Below are 23,827 nucleotides of genomic sequence, written 5' to 3'. Positions count from 1 at the left end.
ACAGGGTCAAGACTGATTTGCATATGGCTGGGTTCAAACTGGAACGGCATGGTGAGCAAAAAAACGATGGATTTAGGCCCAGATCTCTGCACTGGGGTGAATGTATGACATTGTTCTGCATTCTGTCCATCAACTGTTGTTTTTGCACATCACAAAGCACAGTCTTCTGCAAGCAGGGGGATCCAGCGCACAAAGCACAGTCCCAACAGCCTCTTCCTTGGTTAAAACAGCAAACTGCAGACCAACCCCAGATCACGAAGCAAGGGTAGGTCCTTCCCAGCAGTCTCTTCAGTTGTTCCTTCCTTAGCAGATGTTCCTCTTGACCACGAAATGGGTCCAAGCCTTTTCAGTCTCAATCATTCCTTTTTTTTTTTTTTAAATTTCTTTATTAGATAGAGATCACGGGTACAAAATAAAAAAAAAGAAAAAAAAAAGAAAACATAACCCAACATTCCATTAGTTATACAATGCAGATTCAATTCAGTAAATTTGAATTACAGTCTCAATCATTCCTATTCCAACGTTCAGGGGTCTCAGCTCTCATAGTTATACCCCTAAATGTCTTTGAAGTTCATTGTGCTCTGGGGTCCCTGGCCCATACCGAAATCAGTTCTGGGCGTCTCCCTGACAGTGTCACCTTTCTCCCTTTGATACTGGGGTCTGGATCCATAATCACTCAGCAGGAGATGGGTCAATTATTTTATAGCCGCAGCCCAGGCCTCTTCACCTTCCGGGGTTTCTCCTACGCCCCCTCTCCAGATGCAGGTCAGCCTGGTGCCATCTCGACCCCTCCCTTCTCAGATCCAGACAGTCAATCCACATTCAGCAGAGACACACAGCAATGCTAAGAGCACAAACTCAGCCACTTTCTAAAAGTGTGGTTTCTGAAGACACACTGACAAAACCACTTTCATAGAAAGATGTGTAATGACACTGAGTTCATACATACTAAACTTCACCTCTCCATTTTAATCTTATGGGAAACTAGGCTAACAAACACAATACCCAGCCTCCCCATACTGTCCTATGGGCAGGATGGCCTTTCACTGTGAAAAACGAAATGGAGTGTTTTTCACTGTCAGGACATAGCACACACTTCAGTATATGTCATGCATTTAACCTACACTGCACCCTGCCCAGGAGTTACCCGGGACCTACCACAGGGGTGCCCACTGTGTACGCAAAAGGGAAAGTAAGGCCTGACAAGTGGTCGCACTTGTCAGGGCAACATGCTAACTTAGAAAACTGTGCGCAGGCCCTAAACTGCAGGCCTGAGTTCCCTTCTCCGCGCACCTTTGCATTACTAGCCCTGGCACACACAGTGCACATCACTAGGGACTTTACTAGTAAGACAAACATACCAATCATGGCGAACCAAATACCATTACACTTTACACAGGAAACACTTGTACTTTGACACTGATCAGCAGTGGCAAAGTACCCAAAGCATCTAAATTGGCAACTCTATGACAGGAAAACGGTCTAGGGGAAAGCAAAAAGTTTAGGGAACTTTAGCCAAAAAGACCAAGTCCTACAGTGCGTTATACCACAGCATTCTACATAAGGGTACAGTCGATGTAACCTCATGCCACGCACAGCAATGCAGATATTGCTTTATATTAAGTAAAAAAAAGATGAAAATTCACTGAAAAAACAAGGTTAATCAAGGTTAAAAGGATGTAAAAGTTAGGTGAAAACATTAGTTTAAATATACAGGTTTAAAGAACAAAACCACTGAAATTCTATGTCAGGACCGGAGGCTTCGGATTATGCTATCTCTCTTCGCTTTATTACTTATCAGAAACAGACAGCAGCCAGAGAGATTCGTAAATATCAGAGTAAAAAACCATACAAAAACTACAACTCCCTACAACCAGGGAGATAACATAGTAGATTAGTCCATCAACTATTTCTGTGACACCATTTAAAGTCCTCTGTCAGCTCTCTCTCCTTCTCTTTCTTCGCTGCTGCGCAGCCAGTTAAGTGATCTTGGTCATTATTCTACTTTAAACGAGTGATTGTTTGTTTATTTTGGTGCTAATTACGTTCGGATCACGTTCGTGGGCACTCAAAGTCATTTTTATTCATTTTCGGTTTGTTTTCATTGCAGAGCCCCTACCGGCCGCGGGAGCGTTCTCGCTCTCGGCTCCCCTGCTGCTGCGGCTTCGTTATACGCCGCTAGGGGCGCTTGACCTCCTTGTCGCTCTCGCGTCGCGTCTCCTCAGATGAGGAGCGCGCCGCGAGACCAACGGTCACAGCCATCCCCTGCTGCCTCACCTCTGACGTCCGCATCGCGGACTGTATACTTATCACGGCATTATTAATTCCTACGCCCCGGTGGGGGTCTGTATTGCGGTATAAACCGCGTTGAACGCGCTTTGGTTCTCAGCGCTGTAAGCACCAGCCGAACACCACGCATCTCGCGGATGGTGTCCCATTATATTCTGGGCATTTCCTTCCAAATTTAATTTGGGCTAAAACCACCGTTTCCAACGCGGTAGGGAGGCAGCCACCCGGTAAGGTGATTCCTGAGGGTTTTTTTCCGCGTTGAGGGTCTGGTGCAGCCCTATTGTAACCCTCTGGGCTACCCTGTCTTTGCGGCCTTTGGTCTGCTCATAATACTATTGCCCTGCTGGTTATGTGACAGTCCTGGGTGTCTGTAGGCACTTACCTTGTTGACGATGGCCAGTCAGTCTGAATACTATGAGGAGGAAGTGCAGGAATACTTACCTTATAGCAATGATTTCTTTGACGCAGTTGATGATTCAATCTACAGGGTGGTTAATGAAGTAGTGGGTCCGATGGAGCAGCGTCTCTCGGATAGGATAGTGCAAGAGTGCAACAGATTGGCGGCGGCACGTGGCAGTGCGGCGCCGGCCCCTGGGCAGCTTCCCGACCGGGCCCCTCTCCCCCCTAAAAAGCAGCGTCCTGATGGAGTGGATGCGGACGCCTTTGCGCGCCTTAAGACGGCGTTTTTGGCGAAGACGGCCCCAAGTGCTCCCCTTCTCCCAGCGAGTGACCCACTTCAGGATACTCCAGACCCCCCATCCCCGGCGACAGATAATGATACCCAAGGGGATACTGATGATGAGGCGGGTTCTTCCCGTCCTTGGCGGCCGGCTCCGGCGACCACTTCGGTGGCACCTGAGGAGGATGCTGATATGCTGAACCCAGATGAGATAATGCATCCCCGGTCTTCAGCTTGGGTCCCAGGGGATAAAGTCGTCAGGTTCCTCGCCAACCGTTTGCGTAAACCTCTGGAGAAAGAGGCGCGGAGTTGTTTGAGGGCGGAATGCCCGCGTCCCTCCTTGCCAGACAAAATCGCGCTTACGCCGGAATTAGACTCCAAAATGGCTACGTTCCTATCAAAATTTGTAAAGGATCCCCGTAAGGGTATTGATAGATCTTGACGGTCCTGTCAGGACAAGCTCCTTGACGCCGTCGGCCCAATGGCAAAAATCCTGGACATGACGGAGGAGGCTAAGGTAACTGGCTCAACTATTTCACCTGAAGTCTTGTCTAATTGGGCCCAACGGGCCATCATTTTTATGGGCAATGCAAATTGTGCTCTTTCAACGGAGCGTCGCCGCTCCTTGTTGATAAAATTGGACCCCAAACTTGGGGACTTAGCTTCTTCTGAGGCCGGAGCTGTTGCTCAGGGGGGCCTTTTTGGAGAACCGTTTGTTAAAGAACTGGGGAAGTTTGTCTCTACCTTTACCTCCTTGGACAAGGCCCAGTCGGGTATTAAGAGAGTGTTTACCCAGCGGGTTTTCCGCGGGGCCGGTCGAGGCAGGGGCCGCTCGTATGGCCGCGGATTCCAGCAAAACCCTCAAAGGGGACAAGGCTCTGGCCGCGGTCAGTATAATTCCACCGCAAACTACACCAACTTTTATCCAACACGAGGACAGCGTTTCAAGGGCCGTGGAGGATACAAGTCCAATTCCGGAGGCGGAACTTCAAACGGTAAGTGTCCTCCCCGCATATCAGTTGAGGATAGGGGGGCGATTGGCATGCTTCAGACAGGCTTGGGCGGAGCTAACGTCCGATGCATGGGTCCTGCAGACGATTCGAGGCTTTCATGTGGAATTTATGGGCAATCCTCGTCAGGTCACGCGGCCGTGTCCACTACAGTTCAGCCTTCAGGACGCACGGTTGATAGACGACGAGGTCGCCGACTTGCTTCGCAAAGGCGCCATTTGTCGCACAACTTTGCATCCTCAAGGTTTCCTCAGCAATATATTCCTTGTGGACAAAGCAGACGGAGGTCGTCGTCCGGTAATCAACCTCAAGGAGTTCAACGCGTGGTTGGTGTACCGACATTTCAAAATGGAGGGAATACACCTCTTGCGAGATCTCCTGCGCCCTTCCGATTGGATGGCGCGTCTGGATTTAAAAGACGCCTACCTCGTGATTCCCGTGCATCCGCACAATCGACGATTCCTTCAGTTTCGTTGGGGGGGCTTGGTATACGAATTCACGGCCCTTCCGTTCCGGCTTTCCTCGGCACCTTGGTGTTTCACCAAGGTGCTTCGTCCCGCGGTAGAATTTCTCCGAGCGCGGGGTATACGCATGATCGTCTATTTGGACGACCTTCTTCTGATGGCTCAGTCTCCCCAACTCTTGGTGATGCAACTCCAGCAAACCGTTTCTCTGCTCCAGAACCTAGGGTTTGTTATCAACACGAAAAAATCGATACTTCAACCCTCTCAGTCAGTCACCTTCCTGAGGTTTGTGGTAGACTCTGTTCAAGCGACCCTGAGTCTTCCGTCTCGCAAGATGGTGAAAATTCGGCATGAACTACGCCGCACGGTGTCCAAGCCCACCATTTCCTTGCGTCAGCTTGCCAGAATCATAGGCCTCCTGTCATCCTCGATCCAGGCGATTTTTCCGGGCCCCTTGCACTATCGCGCACTGCAGCGTCAAAAGGCCTACCACCTCAGACGGGGTCACTCATACGATTACGTGGTGCCCCTTTCGATGGAAGCCAAAGAGGAAATTCTCTGGTGGCTTACTCATATGGAGGCATGGAACGGTCGGGCGATTTTCGGATCCGTTCCAGACTTGGTCCTCGACGCCAGCAAACTGGGATGGGGTGCTCGATGCGGGGATTTTTCCACCGGAGGTGTTTGGTCAACAGACGAGCGGGATTTTCACATCAATTGCTTGGAGCTGCTCGCTGGCTCTTTCGCAGTGCGCTGTTGGACCAAGGACAGGGTGCAGTCTTGTGTCCTTCTGAAGATGGACAACATCTCCGCGGTCCGTTATGTCAATCGGTTGGGAGGGCCCCGTTCTCGGGCGCTGGCCAACCTGGCAAAAGATTTTTGGGGCTACTGCCTGGAGCATCATATATCGGTGACGGTGGAATATCTCCCGGGCCAGCACAATCAGGTAGCGGATTGGCACTCCCGTCATCTCTACGACTCCAGCCTCTGGAAGCTGGATGTTCCGATCTTCCAAAGGTTGCACAACCTCTGGGGACCGTTTTCAGCGGATCTTTTTGCCTCCCGTCTGGACAATCAAGTGCCAAGATTCTTCAGTTGGAGGCCGGATCCAATGGCTCTGGCCACGGATGCCTTCCTCCAGGACTGGAGGGAGGAGAACGGATATGCGTTTCCACCGTTCTCAATGATCATGAGGACGACGGCCCAGATCCGGCGTCAATGCGCGCAGGTGATCCTGATAACCCCCCTTTGGAGATCTCAAGTCTGGTTTCCAGTTCTTCTGGAACTTTCCTGGGATTCTCCAATCCTACTCCCCCTGTATCCTCAGCTTCTTCAGAACCCGGAAGGGGATTTTCATCACCGGATCACACAGGGGACACTCCGGCCCATGGCGTGGCGTCTTTCAGGCGACGATGGTCGTTGCCGGGACTATCGGGACAGGCTGAGGCCCTCCTGTCAAAGGCATGGGCAGACAGTACCACGAAACGTTATAGATCCTCGTGGTCACGTTGGGTTCGTTGGTGTCTTCGACGGGATCTGGATCCCGTGGTCGCAGGAATCGTTCCCCTCTTACATTTTTTCGCCGATTTGGCGTCGGAGGGCTTGGATTATCGCTCCAATAATGCTATCAGATCAGCGGTTTCCGCCGGCCACGAACCTCTGAACGGAGCACCTATTGGGGAACACCCAATGGTCTGCAGACTTCTACGGGGCGTGCGGTTATTGTTACCCCCCCCCGAAACCTCGCTATTCCGTCCTCTGGGATGTCAACAGGGTACTGAATCTGTTTCTTTCTTGGCAGCCTAATCGGTACCTTTCTCTGAAAGAATTGTCTTCCAAGCTTGCTATGCTTCTCTGCTTGATCTCCTGCAGGAGAGTTTCCTATGTTTGCGCGCTTGATGTCTCGGCGCGTGTTTTTTCCCCAGAAGGGGTCGTTTTTACGATTGGAAGCAGAACTAAGTCCAACTCACGAACAATAACGTACCCGGCTTTCCTGGACTCTGCCAAACTTTGTGTGGTAGACTGTTTGAAGACATATGAGGATTTGACGCAGGAACTCCGCCCGCCGGGCGAATGGCAACTCTTGATAGCTCTGAAGAAGCCACACAAGGCAGTCTCTTCTCCCACCATTGCTAGGTGGGTGCGATGGGTTATGCAAGAGGCTGGCATTGATACTAAACAGTTTGGTGCCCATTCTGCCAGGGGCGCTATGGCCTCGAAGGCTTTCGCGCTCGGTGCGCGTTTGGAGGATTTAATGCGTGCAGCGGACTGGTCGTCCGACTCCACCTTTAAGAGGTTTTATTTTAAACCGGTTCTTAACGTAGCACAATTAGTGGTAAGTAAGCTTTGAACTAGCATAATCCGAAGCCTCCGGCCCTGACATAGAATCGGAATTTGCCTAGTGTTATGACGGTAAGTTCCAATTCTATTAAGGACACGGAGGCGAGGATTATCCCTTGGTGCGAACCCCCCCGTATGGGAGTAAGTAAGTTTTTTCTTTGATACTGGTTGGCGAAAACGCTTGCTTTGCTTGCTGTTATCTGGTACTGTGACCATTGCATAATCCGCTCCGTATGGTTCGTACAGTTCTCACCTCCCTGTTTGGTTTCTTTCAGGGAATGATGGATCCAAACAAGACCAATAAGAAAATGGCGTGACTTGCGCGAAGAAAGAGGAGGAGAGAGAGCTGACAGAGGACTTTGGATGGTGTCACAGAAATAGTTGATGGACTAATCTACTATGTTATCTCCCTGGTTGTAGGGAGTTAGAGTTTTTGTATGGTTTTTTACTCTGATATTTACGAATCTCTCTGGCTGCTGTCTGTTTCTGATAAGTAATAAAGTGAAGAGAGATAGCATAATCCTCGCCTCCGTGTCCTTAATAGAATTGGAACTTACCGTCATAACACTAGGCAAATTCCGATTCACCAGTTATACTTATCTCAAGTAACAGTAACTTATACCCTAAAGTCACTATAACTCCGATTTTATATCACTCATGATACATTGATAACATCACTGCAACATCTGAAATGACATCATATTGATGACAATACTGTGCATGGCGGGGAGCTAGTTATGGTTACTTGAGGTAATTAACTGGTAAATTACAGTGGTTTTGCTAGTTTAAAACAGTATGTTTTAACTGATAGTTTTCATCTAACTATAACATTATATATATATATATATATATATATATATATATATATATATATATATATATATATATATATATATATATATATATATAATGAGTATTCCTCCGCTGAATTCCAACAAGCGGTTCTCCCGAAAGATGGACACAGACCCAGAACTTTGTGCAAAATATCTCCTTTATTCCTCTGTCGCCATTACGCGTTTCGGCTCGCCTGAGCCTTGATCACATGACAGTGGCATCATAGAGGTAGCTCTTATTTAAAGTGAAAGTACGAGTGTGCTAGTGACCACGTGATGAACATGACGTACTGATTTCAGCATAGACATAGACAAAAGATCGGCCGTGTTTGCATCGTCCAGAGCCCACAAGACATTTCTGTATTAGTTAAAATCATTATGTAATGTCATTTACGATGGTGCATATTAACACCTTCATTGTTAAATGTACTATACATAGTCATACATAATACGCATATTATGGTGTGTCAAATCCTCATTTCCTCTATTGATGAGAAAAAAACCAATTTTTGTTAAAATATAAGACATGCATATCGGTAAAATACCACCTTGTTGCTCATAATAAATCCTGTGCCAATCATTTATCTATGTGTGGGAATTTTTTCATCGTGGTACATTAATTAAAAGCAAAAACAATGAAAATAAAGCAATTGTTTCTGTAAAAGTGCAAAGTGTTATGTGCAATATATGTGCAAAAAGAGCCAAATAAATAAACCGGAATATCATAATTCAAGGGGCAATTCGGTTGAATTTTGTAGGTTCATGTCGATACATCGTTACCTTGTTACATTGTTTACTCTGTTTAGTGAGGTGATATTTCATTTACTTCATTATTTGTCTAAATATATGGTGGGATCACACCTTGCCTCCGGTTATTATCTTTGTGATCAATTGATCGTTGAAATCTAATTGTTTAATACAGCGACCTATATTACTGTTCTAATAACATTCATCATTTTGGGTCAATGAAGTCTTGAAACATGATCCTAATGTTTAATCAAATCCTCGGTCTTGTTTACGGTTGGGTGGATTCCTTGATTATAGATATATATATATATTCACTGAAAAAACCATAGGTTTCACACATGTTATAGTTAGCGGAAATTTTACTGATAAAAAACCAATGAAATTCCCCCGTTATAGTTAGTGCAGGCAACTATAACTCACGCGACCGCAATCCTCTGCTGATGCTAATACTGTATTTAGACACTTATTTGCCCATGTCTTCTTCCATACATTTTTAGCTATACATATATTACAAATATTTTTTTTTCATAAAGACACATATGTCATCAGCAGAAGATTGCGGTCGCGTGAGTTATAGTTGCCTGCACTAACTATAACGGGGGAATTTCATTGGTTTTTTATCAGTAAAATTTCCGCTAACTATAACATGTGTGAAACCTATGGTTTTTTCAGTGAATTTGCAAGGTTTTTTAAATGCTAATTCCTAACTATAACGTGTGTGAAACCTATGATTTTTTCAGTGAATTTGTACGGTTTTTTAAATGCTAAGTTACTTTACGCCATTCGTGGCGTGCGCGCCCACTTAACGCAGTTCGTTCCGTGCGCGCACGGTGCGCTTCGCGCACCGTGCACGCACAGTGAGCACGCGGTGCGCTTCGCGCACCGCGCGCCCACTTTACGCAGTTAGTGCCGTGCACGCACGGTGGGCACACGGTGCGATGACAAAGCAAGAAAGCACGTCAACAAATCTGTTTCTGCTTTCCTCCGTGACTATGGTATGGGTGCCATTTACCACAACAACTTGCGTTATGACATGCAAGACATTTATAGAGGAGATGGTGTGCACTTCAATGATGAAGGGAACAGAGTCTTCCTCTTGAACCTTAGACTCTGCATCGGTACTTACTTGTAGGTACCACTAAAAAATCATTTCATAAACACAACGGCTCTTTTTAGAGCCCCCTAATATCTAAACACTTAAATCTGATTTTCATTTTTTTTTTTTTTTTTTTTTTTTCTACCGTACGCTTACCGTAAGCTTACCGTACGCGTAACCCGTGATTTTTTTTAAAATCAATAAATGTTTTCTTTGTACTTTACAGTCCTTCTTTGACCCCCTCACAAATGTAAGGGGGTCTGTAACTCTCCTCATTGCCCCCTTTTCTTGTTTTCACTCTTTTTTTTCTGAGTGAAATACACAAAATGGCGGCCGCCGCTTCCTGGTTTCGGCCGATTCGAATGTTTACTAAGATCTAAGAGCCAATCAGAATCGCGCTCGCGCACGCCACCGTACGCTTACGGTAAGCGTACGGTAAGCGTACCGTAAGCGGGCTCAGATATATATATTGATTTAAAGGCTATTTTCTCAGAATCTACTGAACAGATTTACACCAAACCTACAAAAGGCACTTCCTTGACCTAGGGACTACCTCTCTGCCAAATTTCGAGTAATTCTGTTCAGCCGTTCGGGCTGTAGCTCGTTCTAAAGGTCCTATGGAAAAATGCATGGGGAAAACGCGTTTTGGGACCCCCCTTTTATCTCAGCCCCCGCTTGACGGATCCCCCCGAGACTTTCAGGGTAGGAGCGGAGCGTAGCGCCCCACCTATTTTGAGAAATTCGCGAGGATTCATCGACCGGCGCCAAAGTTATTCAAAATAGAATGTTGAGGTTTTCCTATGGAAAAGGGGTCCTAACTATAACTACCTACTGGCGACCGCCAGTAGGTAATATATATATATATATATATATTCCGTCAATCAATCCTTTACTCGAAAAAGATTGCGCCGAGCCCCAATTTAGTTGATAACAGCGTGCTTTGTTCGATCAGGTTTGTGGCAAACAACACCCGACGCGTTTCGACTGATGTGTTTGCTTGATTACAAAAGGGGTTTATATTGGTAGTACTATCAACCAGGTGAAATTGCGCATCTTAGAACATATGCGGGCAATAACAAATGAGGATAAACAGTATCCAATTGCACGGCATTTTAAGGAATGCCACAACAAAGACATCAGTCTATTGAGATATTGTGCCCTAGATAGAATTCCTTTATCCGAACGGGGAGGGAATAGAATCCAAGATTTGCGCAGGTTAGAATCCAGACTGATTATAAAATATGATACGGTACATCCGGTGGGCATTAACAAAGACGAGGAACTGTCAGTCCACCTTGGTTGACAAAAATCTTTTTGGCCTTTTCTGAATTTCATGAACTGTCATGTAAATAGAATGTAAATAGAATTATGATGATGTCGCGTTGCCTCCTGGGATATGATGTTCAAAATGTCTTTTAAAAAATTCTTTGTATATACGATACTATTTTATTGATACACATTTATTATTCTTTATAGGAGACGGAGCTTTTGCCAGAGGTTGAGAAATATGCAGCATTAGCAATCTGTTGAAAAATGAACTAAAGGATTGAATTTCAATTGAGAAATGTTTGCCCACTGGGGCTGTTAAATGAATTACATATCACAGCATACCCACTTGGGTTAACTGACGTGACCGGTTTAATTACGATGAGGAAATCGTTTATTATTTATGTTCTGCAATCATTGGACAAGTCGATAAATTTACACTTGTAATTTCATTATAGATATATCAATGTATTGTCCATTTGAATGTGTCGAATCTTAAGTTAATATGCTGTGACCTAATCATTGAAATCCAGTATCTTCTTACCATTCAAAGATGGCGCTCATGCTAACTATATGAACCTGGCAGCATTGTAGTCCTTTGTTTATATAATTTTTTTCACACATTGTGTACTATATCATGTGACGAGTGTCAACATCATATCGACCCGTGACCAAGAAACCGGAGGGTTTCGAAACGCGTCGGGTGTTGTTTGCCACAAACCTGATCGAATAAAGCCCGCTGTTATCAACTAAATTGGGGCTCGGCGCAATCTTTTTCGAGTAAAGGATTGATTGACGGAATAATAAGGGTCGCGTCCTTGCCGGCAGCCCGCCACCATTCTGAGGCAGAGGATATCGCGAAACAAGGTTTGAACTTGTATATATATATATATATATATATATATATATATATATAGTATTTTCTCGCTTGTTGTTTCCTTCCATGAATTAAACGAGCGTAGACCCAAGTTGGTGCATAGTATTCTTTATTGCCATCAAGCTAGTCCGCCATGATGCGTTTCGGCCATCCCATGGCCTTGATATATATATGTCCTCCCACTCCTAGGGGGCGCTGTTGGAGTGCCGTTTATCTATGGTTTTCAGCACGATTTTGGAATTCCTCTGACTGGAATCCCAAAATAGTGCTGTCTGCCTAAGCCTCTGTTCGCCCCTGCAAAGTGATGCCATGGTCCTGGGGTCTGTATAGGCTTTATAGCCTGGTGCAATGTCTACTTGACGCCTGAAAGGTCTGTATTGTAGTGCTGACTGACACCCCACTGGGGTCTGTATCACTGTTTGCAGGCGCAGAAGCCTGGTAGGGGACACGCTCCCAGGGGCTGCAACACCCTGACAATATTAATTTTGATTGTAGCCAGGTGGGTGGTGTCCCCAGGGCTATGATTCCACTCCCCCCCCAAATGGGAGCCTCTGCTCTTTATTGAATTGTTGGCTTCCAGCCCCATATCGGCAAAGTCTAGCGCTAAGCCTCCTAATTTCAGCACCTGCCACACTGTAGAGTTTTCATAGCGCTGAAGGTGGGCTTGCTCTGCGCTGTGTAGGGGTCAACTGACCTATGCCCAGATAGTTGGCAACTGTGATTATAGCGGAGAACCCGCTTTCAGTACCCCTCTAAGGTGTGAGCACTCGTTTTCATGGAGGGAGGGGGATGAATTTTATGAGGAAGATCCTCTAGATGCCCTCCCATGGGATGATGAGTTCTATGCTGTAGTGTAGTGGTGTAATGACACCATATAACACGCTGTTGAGGAGGCAATGGTTCCCATGGAGCAGAGCTTAGCCAAGCAAATGGCGCAGGAGTGTGCTAAATGGTGCCAGACGCAGGTCCCCGGTGCCCAGTCTACACACTCCTCCCCCCAAGCCAAATGTAGGGGAGCCCACCCCAGCTAAACACCCCCAGGAGGAGGGGGTGGATCACAAAGCTTTCAAGTGCATCCGGGAGGCATTCTTGAATCAGGCCCCACCAGCCTCCAGATCTGGGTAGGCTATTGGGGAATCGGCCAATACACCACTGCCCCCAGATGATGATGCTCACAGGGACACGGACGAAGAGCTTGACCCCTACCCTTCCGGCCTTAGAGCCTGTGCCGCAGGATGATGGGTCCAATATGCTCGACACCAAGGAGCGCATACACCCGCGGTCACCCGAAATTGCCTGAAGGATAAATGCCCACGCCCCTCCTTGGATGGCAAGTTAGCACTGACCCCAGAGTTGGGCCCTAGAATAGCTACCTCCTTAGCCAAGTTTATAAAAGATCCCAAAAAGGGCATTGACAGATTCTGGCAGGCATGCCAGGATAGGCTCCTGGATTCTCTTGGCCTGCTCACCACGATAATGGATATGGCAGAGGATGCCTAAGCCTCTGGACAACTTATTTCCTCTCATCTTCTCTCCAGATGGGAGCAGCGAGGGCTGGACTTTATGAGCAATGCAAACTGCGCCCTATCCACAGAGCGGAGGTGCTCTTTTCTGATAAAGGTGGACCCAATGCTAGGTGACTTGGCGGATTCAGAGGCTGGCGCAGTGGCACAAGTTGGCCTGTTTCGGGAGACTTTTATCAAGGAATTTGGGAAGTTTGCTAGTACCTTCGCCTCTCTTGACAAGGCCCAGTCATCTACTATGAAAGCTTTTTCCTCATGGGTTTTCCGTGGGGCCGGGCGAGGCAGGGGCCGCTCGGTTGGCCGGGCCTACTCCCAGAATGCCCAAAGAGATCAAGGCTTCAGACGCGGGCAGTACCAGAATCAGGCTGGCTTTGGAAAGTTCTACCAAACCCGCGGACTGCAGTCCAGAGGCACAGGCTACAAGGTATACAACATTGTCTAATACCAGTGAGTGTTGACGGTAGGGGGTCGCTTGGCGTCCTTTTCACACAATTGGCGTTCCATTACAAACGATGCATGGGTATTGCAAATAGTTCGAGGCTTCCACATAGAGTTTTGCTGGTGTCCCTATCAGGGTACAAGGCCCAGCCCTCTACAGTACTCATAGTACGAGGTGACCCTGGTGGATGCAGAGGTGACCATACTGATTGAAAAAGGAGCTATCTGCCCAACTACTCTACATCCCCAGGGCTTTGTAAGCAACCTTTTTCTGGTACACAAATTGGATGGGGGACAAAGGGCGGTTATAAATCCTCCAGTTCATATGGCAAGAACAGGTGTTTCAATTCACAACCCTTCTTTTCAGCCTCTCTTCTGCCCCGTGGTGCTTCACGAAGGTTCAGTCGTGGAACATCTCAGGGCCCAAGGGATACGCCTGATTGTCTACCTAGACGATATGCTCCTGTTGGGGCAGGATCCCCGTCAGTTGTCAGCGCACTTGCAGTTGGCAATTTCCTTGCTGGAAAACCTCGACTTTATTATCAAGGAGAAGAAATCCCTCCTGACCCCATCCCAGAAAAGCGGTGTTCTTGGGGTTTGCCATAGACTCCACAGAGACTGTCTTGAGTCTTCCTCCGAGCAAGGTGTCCAAAATCAAGCACAAGCTGCAGCGTATGTTGGTCAAGCAGACGGTGTTTCTGAGACAGATTGCCTGCTTGGTGGGTCTGCTGTCCTCATCCAGCCAGGCGATTCACCTGAGGAAAGGGGCATTGTACTCTCAAATGGTAACTCTTTCAGAGGACCACCGCAAGGAGATCCGTTGGTGGCTCTCCCATATGGAAGCCTGGAATGGCAGAGCAATTTTTGACTGCGCCCCAGACCTCATGATAAAGTTCGAGGCCAGCAAGTTAGGCTGGGGCACTTGCTGAGGAGAATTTTCCTCTGACGGCTCGTGGTCCCCTCAGGAGCAAAGTTTACATATCAACGGCTCATTTGTAGTACGCTGCTGGACGCGAGACAGCGTGCAGTCATATGTCCTCTTGAAAATGGACAATAAATCGGCCGTCCTCGTATATTTGCCCGACTGCAAGAGAAATGGGGCCCTTTCGCTGTGGAGCTTTGTGGCTCCAGGTTGGACCATCAGCTTCCTAGATATTTCAGCTGGAGGCCGGATCCTCTGGTGACAGCCACGGATGCCTTCCTACAGGACTGGCACGTAGAGAGGGGCTTTGCGTTTCCCCTGTTCACGATGATCACCAGAGTTTCGGCCCAGATCAGACGTCAAGGGCAGAGGTAGTGTTGATTACCCAGATTTGGAGGGCTCAAGTTTGATTTCCGGTTCTTCTTGAAACTTTTTGGGATTCTTCAATCCCACTCCCCTCTACCCTGTTTCCGACTCTCCTCCTCAATCCAGATCAGAATTCACATCAGATGGTCCTTGCAGGGTCACTTCAGCTCATGGCATGGAGAATTACTGGGCAAGAGGTTGGATCCCAGGCCTTTCGGCGCAAGCGGAGGACCTCCTGTCTAAGACATGGTCTGATGGCACAATCAAACTCTATAAATAGGCTTGGAACAGGTGATATTATTGGTGTATGCGAAGGAAGCTCAATCCCGCGGGTACCGATGTTGAGCAGTCTTACATTTTTTGGCTGACCAGGCTGAGAAGGGTCTGGTGTATTGCTTCATCAATACCTTTCGCTCAGTCATCTCGACGGGACATGTCCAGGTAGAAGGGGTCCCGATCGGGGAACATCCTTTTGTGTGCAGGCTTTTATGGGGCATCAGGCTATCATTACTTCCAGAATCAATGTACTTGGCCGTTTGGGATGTTAATAGAGTTTTAAACCGGTTTCTGTCATGGCAAACTAATTGGTTTCTTTCAAGGAAGGTGATATCTGCGAAGCTTGCAATGTTACTCTGCTTGGTGTCTTACAGGAGGGTGTCAGATGTTTGAGCCCTTAACATCACGGGAAGACCCTTCTCTCCATCAGGGGGTCGCCTTTTAGGTGAGTAGACGTACAAAGTCTAATACCAGGTTCATTGTGAATACCCAGCTTTTACAGAATTACCTAAGTTGTGTGTAGTGGAGTGTCTCAAAGCCAATGAGTCAATGTCAGAAGAGATTCGGCCCCTGGGGGAATGCCAGCTTCTAATCACCCTCAGGATACAGCATAAGGCAGTGTGCTCTTCACCCATAGCCCGCTGGGTGCGTTGGGTGATGCAGGAAGCAGGAAAAGATGGATATGGCTCGGCTAGTGGTAAGTAATCTTTGAACCAGCATAATCCTCGCCTCGATCCTGACATAGAATTAAACATTTCCTATGTATCATACGGAAAGTTTAAATTCTATTAAGGATTCGGAGGAGATGATTATCCCCACTGTGGATTATGCATCCTGAAAACCCTTCGCGTGACTAGTAAGTAAGGGTATGACTTACTGTACTTGAAACACTGCTTCTGGTTTAAAGCTTACATGTATGGCTACTGTACCTGTACTCTTTCACCTTGATTCCGCCACATCCGCGCATTCACTTTCATTCACGCATCTTTGTCTTCTGTTTCACCAATATCCTGGGCACTCCGTGTTTCACCACAGTAGTATTCCCTTTTACAGGTTGGATTTTGCCTCACGTGCATGCCCTAGGCATATTCGCCGCTGACCACATATCACTCTCAACATTCGCCTCTTTGTTGCAAGGCTGCCTCACTGCCGGTTTCCTGTCTTACATGCTCTAGGCATATTCCCCGCTGTCCTCACATTGCTCACAGCATTTGCCTCTTTGTTGCCAGGCTGTACTACTGCAGGTGTTCATGTCACACATGCATTCTGCAACATTTGTTTTGCACAGGTTCATGCACCAGGCCCTTATCAGGGAGGCCGAGACAGGACGCATCGCCTATCACTTCCATGCTCACCCAAGATTTCATTTAATACGTCCGCATCCAGTGTTGCGCCACTCATTTGAGAAATCTGGTAATTACTGATTATATTTATCTATTTTTTCATTTCTATAATAGTACTCGTTGCTTCCGCGGTTGGTCACACAGACTTTAATGGTACTCATTTTGTCGTATATATATCCTGGCAAATACTTACTCAGACAACGATAGCAGGCACTACTGCTACTTGTGTTGGCCACACAGACATGGTAGGGACCCATTTAGACCATTACACCTCCTGATGCATACAGACTTAGACATACAGCACCGCAGCCTCTTGCAACTGACGATTATATTCAGTCTTCTTATATTAGGCCCCGGTCTCTCTATACTGTACACATATTCCACATGGGGTATTCTAGAAGCACATCACACATCTTTATTAAAAAAATAATTTCCCACGCACCAGTGCCCTTGAACTCTCAGTTTTTGTCAAGTTGTGTACAGCATACAACATATGGCATGGGCGCCATCCTGGCCCACCTGGCATGTATTGTATTTCCAGACATCCCTCTCAGTGAGGAGTACAATGATATCTGCTTGTCTTCTTTCTACTATTTTATTTTTCGTTTACGACTATAGTGAGGCGCTTAAAATTGATTGTACGTTGCGAGCTGTTTCTCTCATTTCGCAAATGCGTTTAAATGTTCTATGTGTAAGTGTCTTTGTTTACGATTATGTCTTATCACTTTTCTTTTTGTTGTGTCAACTTCGGTATATTTGTGTACTTATATTGTAACTTTTCAACCCTGATGAAGTTCAATAGACATAGAACGAAAAGCGTTGGCTGAAGTCCACATTTTTGAAGTTATTGAAATAAAGGAATTCTTCACATAAAGAAATTGGTCAGTCTTCTGTTATCAGGAAAGGCTACCTGGTGGTGCACCGCTCCACAATTATCCATGTATGGCTACTGTATTGGCTACGGTATTGAAATTTTACATTAATGTGAAAGTTATATTGTTGCTGCTTAAGGATTGTAGGTTATCTAATGTATTTTTGGCAGGTAGATTATGTATGACAACTTGATGGTCTTACGAACTTGGTAGAGTTCAAATTATTAATATTACCTTGTTGTTCTCAGGAATGGACAATGGAAAATCAGAGTCTTAGGAACAGAGCTGTGGCGTGACTCGTGCTATGAAAGAGGAGTTAGTGACAGAGGAGAAGGACTACGTGGAAGAGTGCTGGCCTCTGATTGGACCTGCAGCATTGTGGCACTGTTGGATGTTTTGGTTTCTACCATTCCCAGTGTTTCATGGAAAATGTAGTTTGTTTTTCAAGTTAAAATGCCTGCTAACATTAAAAGTGGAGAAAGATAAAGCATAATCCTCGCCTCCGAGTCCTTAATAGAATTGAAACTTTCAGTTATGATAGCTGGAAAATGTTTCATTCTCACTAACAATATCAGCAGACGGCTCCCACAAAGCCATATTGTACTCACAAGCTCCCGTCAAGTGAAGCTAGCACCTGCTTTGGAGCTCCAAGATATCCACAAAGATCAAGTCCAAAATGAACTTTTTAATCTAACGAAATACTACAGCCTATTGGGCCGCACTTGCTCTTTGGCCCACTTCACAACTAGCAAATTGTTATGGCAGATCTCTCGTGTTCACTTAAGGGCGCAGCATCTTGTGCTCGGTACTCCACGTTTTCTTGAGATGCAGCCTCTATTTCGTTTGTGGCTGAATTGCTTGTGTTTATTCTTCGGCCACAGACTGAAACTGCTATATTCGGATTGAACCTAATTTTTAACGCCTCACTCACATTTCTCACACAATGAGTGTTACCAAAGCCTAGAAGGTAGAAAGCACTCAGATGAACAACCGTATTTTCACTGTTATCTGATGGATTGCTGTAGATCAAGGATGAAGGAAAACATATATTATGTGATTTGTTTAAAATATGACAAGCTCGAAAAAATGAATTACAGAGAAATGACTTTTGTTGTTTCTGTAGTCAGAGCTCAATTTAAGTAAAAGGTATTTCCACATGAATAAAGCATTTGCGCCTTTAGAGTCAATTAAAAAATTTAGCAAATGATTCACCTGCGCCTCCTCCTGCTGCTTCTTTAGCTGTTCCAACATAGCTTTGAACTCTGCCTCCTTCTGCTCAGCTTCCTCCAGCGTGGCCTGGTTTTGCTCATCATAGGCCATAGCCACCACAGCCAGAATAAGGTTCACCAGGTAGAAGGAGCCCACAAAGATAACCAGCACAAAGAAGATCATGTAGGTTTTTCCAGCTGCTCGCAGGGTCTGGAAGAAACAAAGCATTTTTGTTTGACTCTCTCTTGAATTAGTAGTTTTTTAAAGCGGTCCTCTATTAAGATTAAATTTGTTGAAACATTTCAGAAAGGACCAAAGTGGAACTTCTCAAATGTAATAAAAAAATATAATTCAAACATTAAGGGCCAGATTAAGAGTTTGGCGGTCCGAGCACTGCAGACTCGTGGTGGGGCAGTTGTGGTGGATCCAGCAACGGCCGCACCAGCGATCCAACCACCCGATAATGATTATGTCTGTTGGACTGCACTAGGACTGGCGTAGGAGCGGCGTTAAGAGGCCGCAATGTGGTTGGTGAGACCGCCATGCATATTACGCAGTTCCACCGCCATGAAAGGCCTAGCAGAGAGGAAACAAAGGGGGCCCTATAAGGCCCCCTGTGCCGCAGACATATGTTGATGCACACAGGGGGGCATAACATGTGCACCCTGTGTGCATGCACATAGGTTCCTGCATGGCATGGACTTTCGAGTCCATGCATTGCAGGAACATTGTGAGGTGTTCCCATTGGGGTGCCGTTTTAAAAGGCACATCTGCCTTTTAAAGGGCTCTGTAGGGGGAACCGCCAGGCCCGCCCGCCAGACCACTGTAAAGTAGTAATCTGGAGTGCAGGCGGTGGCGACCTTCGGCGGAGCGGTGGTTTGCACCGCTGCGCCAAAGCTCCACTGTAATGTCGTAATCTGGCCCGAAGCGTTACAGTGAAAATTGCACTTGCAGAAGGCAATACCATGCACACGGTCAGTAGCATTCTTACCACTAGTACCTTCAGCATCTATGATTAATTCTGAGATTCACATACGGTTGATCTTGTAACTTAGGCCTATGCTCTCAGTACATTGCCCCTACTTTTGCGTGTGTATTTTCTCAGATCCTTGCTCCTTTCTGCTTGTCCAGCCATTGCAGTACAGTTAAATAGCTATAATCTATTCACACATTGGGTTTCTAAAATACTTGATGAAATCAGTTCACAAGCATCTCCTGCAATGTCCCAGTGAGCATGATATATGGCTGTTCTAACAAGAATAAGCAGTGAGCTACAAGAAGTCACAAGGTCAGGTTTTCTTGGCAATGCTCTGGAAAACACATTTTTATTCTGCTCGGTCAACCTAACTCAGGAACTATGTACTTCTATGAGCGGACTGCATGCTACATCACCTTAATAACCTAGAAGTGATGACAGGATCGCTTTAGTCAAATCAATAGAGCAATTCACGGATGGGTGCATGGTTGGAATGCCATCCTGAGGAGAAACAGGAAAAAACTACACATACTGGATGATCCCAAATTGAATAATGCCCCTCGCAATAGATGCAAATTAATCTATTGACCTTCTCTTGATCTTCATCCAGGTGAAGCACTAAAATCCCGTATGGTCTAAAATACTCTATAGCCCCATCCAACAGCTTCACAGCGCAAGTGCCGAGCTCTATGAAAACTTGGGTTGTTAGTTGGCTGGAGTGTCAGCCCTGGTCAAGCAACAGCCACAATCCCTGACGGAGCTAGCGAAAAAAAGTTACTAAATTAACCTATGCTTAACCCTGGGTAGATCGGCACAAAATCAGTCAGGCTTTACTTAAAAGCAATGTGTACAACACTCAAACAGGAATAACATGAAAACAACACAAGAAAAATGTGAAAAATAAAGAGACAATTTCAATATATTATTTGATTCCAAAATCATAAAAATCCAATCTGTAGAAACAGATCTATGAATTTTGAAAGTTGTTAGTAAAAACTAGCTCCTAAATAATCAAAGCACCAACCGCAGATATCTAGTCGCACGAGACCAGGTCAAAGTAAAACAATATGGCAGACCGTGATGGAGCGCGGGTCAGATACAAGAAGTGGATTGGGCCCGGTCGATGCTTACTTTCGGATTTAGAAGAAATTTTGGATAAAAAGTTCTGAGAAAGTAAAGTTCAGCGAGGCAAGACTACCAAGGAAGGACCGTCGCTATCAGGGAGCTGCTGTACGAAGTTGCTGTGAAGATTTCTATGTCAATTTTTGGAAGTGGAAAATCTCCAGCGGGATGAGGCAAGAGGCTGTAGCCAGTGACCATTCCAGAAGACCAGATACCCCTTTGGCGAATGACGCCTGAACAGGATTTGATGCTGCAGAGAAGAACATAGCGGGAGGCACCGCAAAGTCAGACTAACAGGTAATGCACCTCGGGAGGATCAACAAGAAGGTTGGTCCTGGTCTTCCATCTGGTCTCAGGGCAGCTTTTTGACAAAAATTTCCTATTTCCCATGTTTATGATTTTGTCTATTTGGGCCCTGTAACTCTGAACAGGAGACCAGCAAACTAACCCTTTGAGTCCCTCGGGTAGTTCTGGTTTCAGGTGAAAAAGCAGGGCTCAAGCAGCAGGGCAGACCTCTGAGGGGTCAAAGTAGACTCCATGCAACAAAGTAGTCCTTCCAAGTGCAGCAAAGCAGTCTTGTGGAGTACAGAAGAGTGGGTCTGAGGGTCTTATTTTTATACCTGGTGCCATCTTTGAAGTAGGAGAAGTTTCTAGATGTTTCTCTATTAAGTGCTTGGGATTTCCTGACTCTCTTACCCTGGCTCTAAACTAGCTGACAAGCTGGTGCCAAGCCCTTTGTGTGAAGCCAAGAGTAGCCTATTTAGTAGCAAGTGGGTCTGTGCCCAGCTCCCCCTTCATCCTGCCACTAGATAGCCCATTGAGGCACACCTAATCCATCTATTGTGTGACTGTCTGGGAAGAATTCACAAAGTCTAACTGACAACTAGACCCAGTTATGTTGCAGGCACCAAGTGGCAGAGAGCTGGAGAATGCCAACTTTCTAAAAGTGGCATTTTCAAAATCGTAATTTAAAATCAGTTTTTACCATTAAAGAGGATTTTTAATTACAATGTCAGATACCAAACATGAAATGTTTATCTGTTACCAATCAAAAGTTAGTATTTACTAAAAGTAATAAGGTAACCCAATGCTATCCTTTGGGAATGGAAAGCCTTACAGTAGAGGAAACGAATTTAGGAGTGTTTCAATACAAGGGCATGTAGCACTTAAAAGTACATGTCCAATTTTTTAACTACAATGCACCCTGTCCAATGGGTTACCTAGGGCCTAACATAGCATGACATATATGCATTTAAAGGAAGGTTTAAGGCTTGGCAAGGGGTTTATATTGCCAAGTCAAGTTGGCTGTTTTAAACTGCATTCAGGCATCAATAGCAGGCCTAGGACATGTTTTATGGGGCTACTTAAGTGACTGGCACAATAGGTGCTTTTCCGCCCACTGATAGCATTTAATTTACAGGCCTTGGATATATGGTATTACACCCTACAAGGGACTTATAAGTAAATTAAATATGCCATTCAGGTGTAAGTCAATTTCACCATGTTTAGGGGAGTGAGCACAAGCACGTTAACACTGGTTAGCCATGGTAAAATACACAGAGTCTTAAGCCCAACAAAAACTTATTCTAGCAAAAATGGAGGGAAAATGAAAAAAGGACTGGGGGGAACCCACCCTAAAGCTGACAGGTCTAACAATATATTTATCTACAAAAACAGTAACATCATGAACCAATCCTCAGATTCCAACCTGAGCACATTTGATCACCATTTAGCAACCTTGTTTAGTCTTAGGGGCACACAACTATCACACAGCCTGTTATCTGCTACTCATCTCCACGACTGCTTCCAGAACAGGTTACCTCCGCCTTTCTATCAACAACTACCTATCTCCTAACTCTTAACTCACTCCACTGAAGGGTGCAATTGCCTTATTGATTTGACTCCCAGAAGACCGGCTGTCAACGCCACCGACCTTGCTCTAAAAAAATCAATAGTCAAGTCTCTCTGTTGTGGGCTCAAGTTATCCCACTTGTCCCATCATCAACAACTACGGAAGTGACCCCTCTGTCCCAACATGATGACTATCTCTCCATATAGACAAGGAGATAATCTCCACACTAAACCTATATCCAAAACTGTTGCTTTCCAAGTGACTAACAGAGGGCCCACTCTACCAAAACCTCCACCCAGCCCTACAGCTGAAGCAACATGATTGATAAATACTCATAATTCTCTCCTACCCCACACCTTTGGAGAGTACATATACCCTGCTAAAATCCCTTTTCCACCCACACCGGAGACAACCGTGCCACAGGATATTTTTCCCTTGCACACAGTCCTCTAAAATCTGGGACTAACTACACTGCAAATAAGAATAAGTTACTTACCTTCGGTAACGCCTCATCTGGTAGAGACAATATCTAGCTGCAGATTCCTTACCTTAGACTCTCCCTATCTGGAAGACTGGATCTAGAAGATTTTTTGTGAGCCGCACCCTTTCACGCTGGTAGGTGGCGTCGATCAGCTCCACATGCATCGTCGGCGTCCGCACCGGAAGTGATGTCCGTGGCATCTATATAGGTGCCACCTAGGCGCGCTGATGTCAGTTCGTTTCTTTCCGCGCCAGCCAGTACTCTGATCTTGAGAAGAACTACCCCTCAGTCAATTTTTGGCTGGATTTTTTTTATGCTTTGTCAAAAGTATGAGATTTTCCTTTTGGTGTGCATAGGATATGTCATACAGAAAGACAGGTTTTAAGCCCTGAGGAGCCTGTCACTGACCGATGTCAGTGACGGGCCTGCATCTCGTCTGTTTGTGGTGCATCAAGTGCGACCACGACACGAAGTTGTTCATCTCAAAGAGACTTCTAGCTACAGATTCCTTATCTTAGAATAAATGCTCAAGCAATACCATCCCCAGTGGTGGATGTATGAAGTTACAACGCATGCTGTTACAACGAAACTGTTACAACGCAAGTGGATTTACAACGCATGCCATTACAACGCAAGTCTTTACATCGACTTGCGCTAGATGGCGTGCTAACATTAGAAAAGTGTAATTTACTATTCCAACTCCAGTCCACTTAACAGTAGGGAAGGTGTTGGGATAGAAAACTACACTATTTGTAATGTTAGCACGCCATCTAGCGCAAGTCGATGTAAAGACTTGCGTTGTAATGGCATGCGTTGTAAATCCACTTGCGTTGTAACAGTTTTGTT

The 23,827-nt window shown here is 45.8% G+C and overlaps 1 protein-coding gene across 8 annotated transcripts in view; it reads right to left on the bottom strand.

The window, feature by feature from the left end:
• Positions 1–23,827, bottom strand: part of SCN8A (sodium voltage-gated channel alpha subunit 8) — an 828,048-nt gene that overhangs the window by 407,397 nt on the left and 396,824 nt on the right. For all 8 annotated transcript variants that reach the window (XM_085654551.1, XM_085654553.1, XM_085654556.1 and 5 more), the window contains exon 10: positions 18,554–18,760. In XM_085654551.1, coding sequence (XP_085510677.1) covers positions 18,554–18,760 — 207 coding nt within the window. The remainder of the gene's footprint in view (positions 1–18,553; positions 18,761–23,827) is intronic.

Source organism: Triturus cristatus, chromosome 4_1, assembly GCF_964204655.1.
Source record: "Triturus cristatus chromosome 4_1, aTriCri1.1, whole genome shotgun sequence".
Taxonomy (NCBI): domain Eukaryota; kingdom Metazoa; phylum Chordata; class Amphibia; order Caudata; family Salamandridae; genus Triturus; species Triturus cristatus.
Note: the sequence above shows the minus strand (reverse complement) of the source record. Positions and strands in the feature narration are given on the sequence as shown.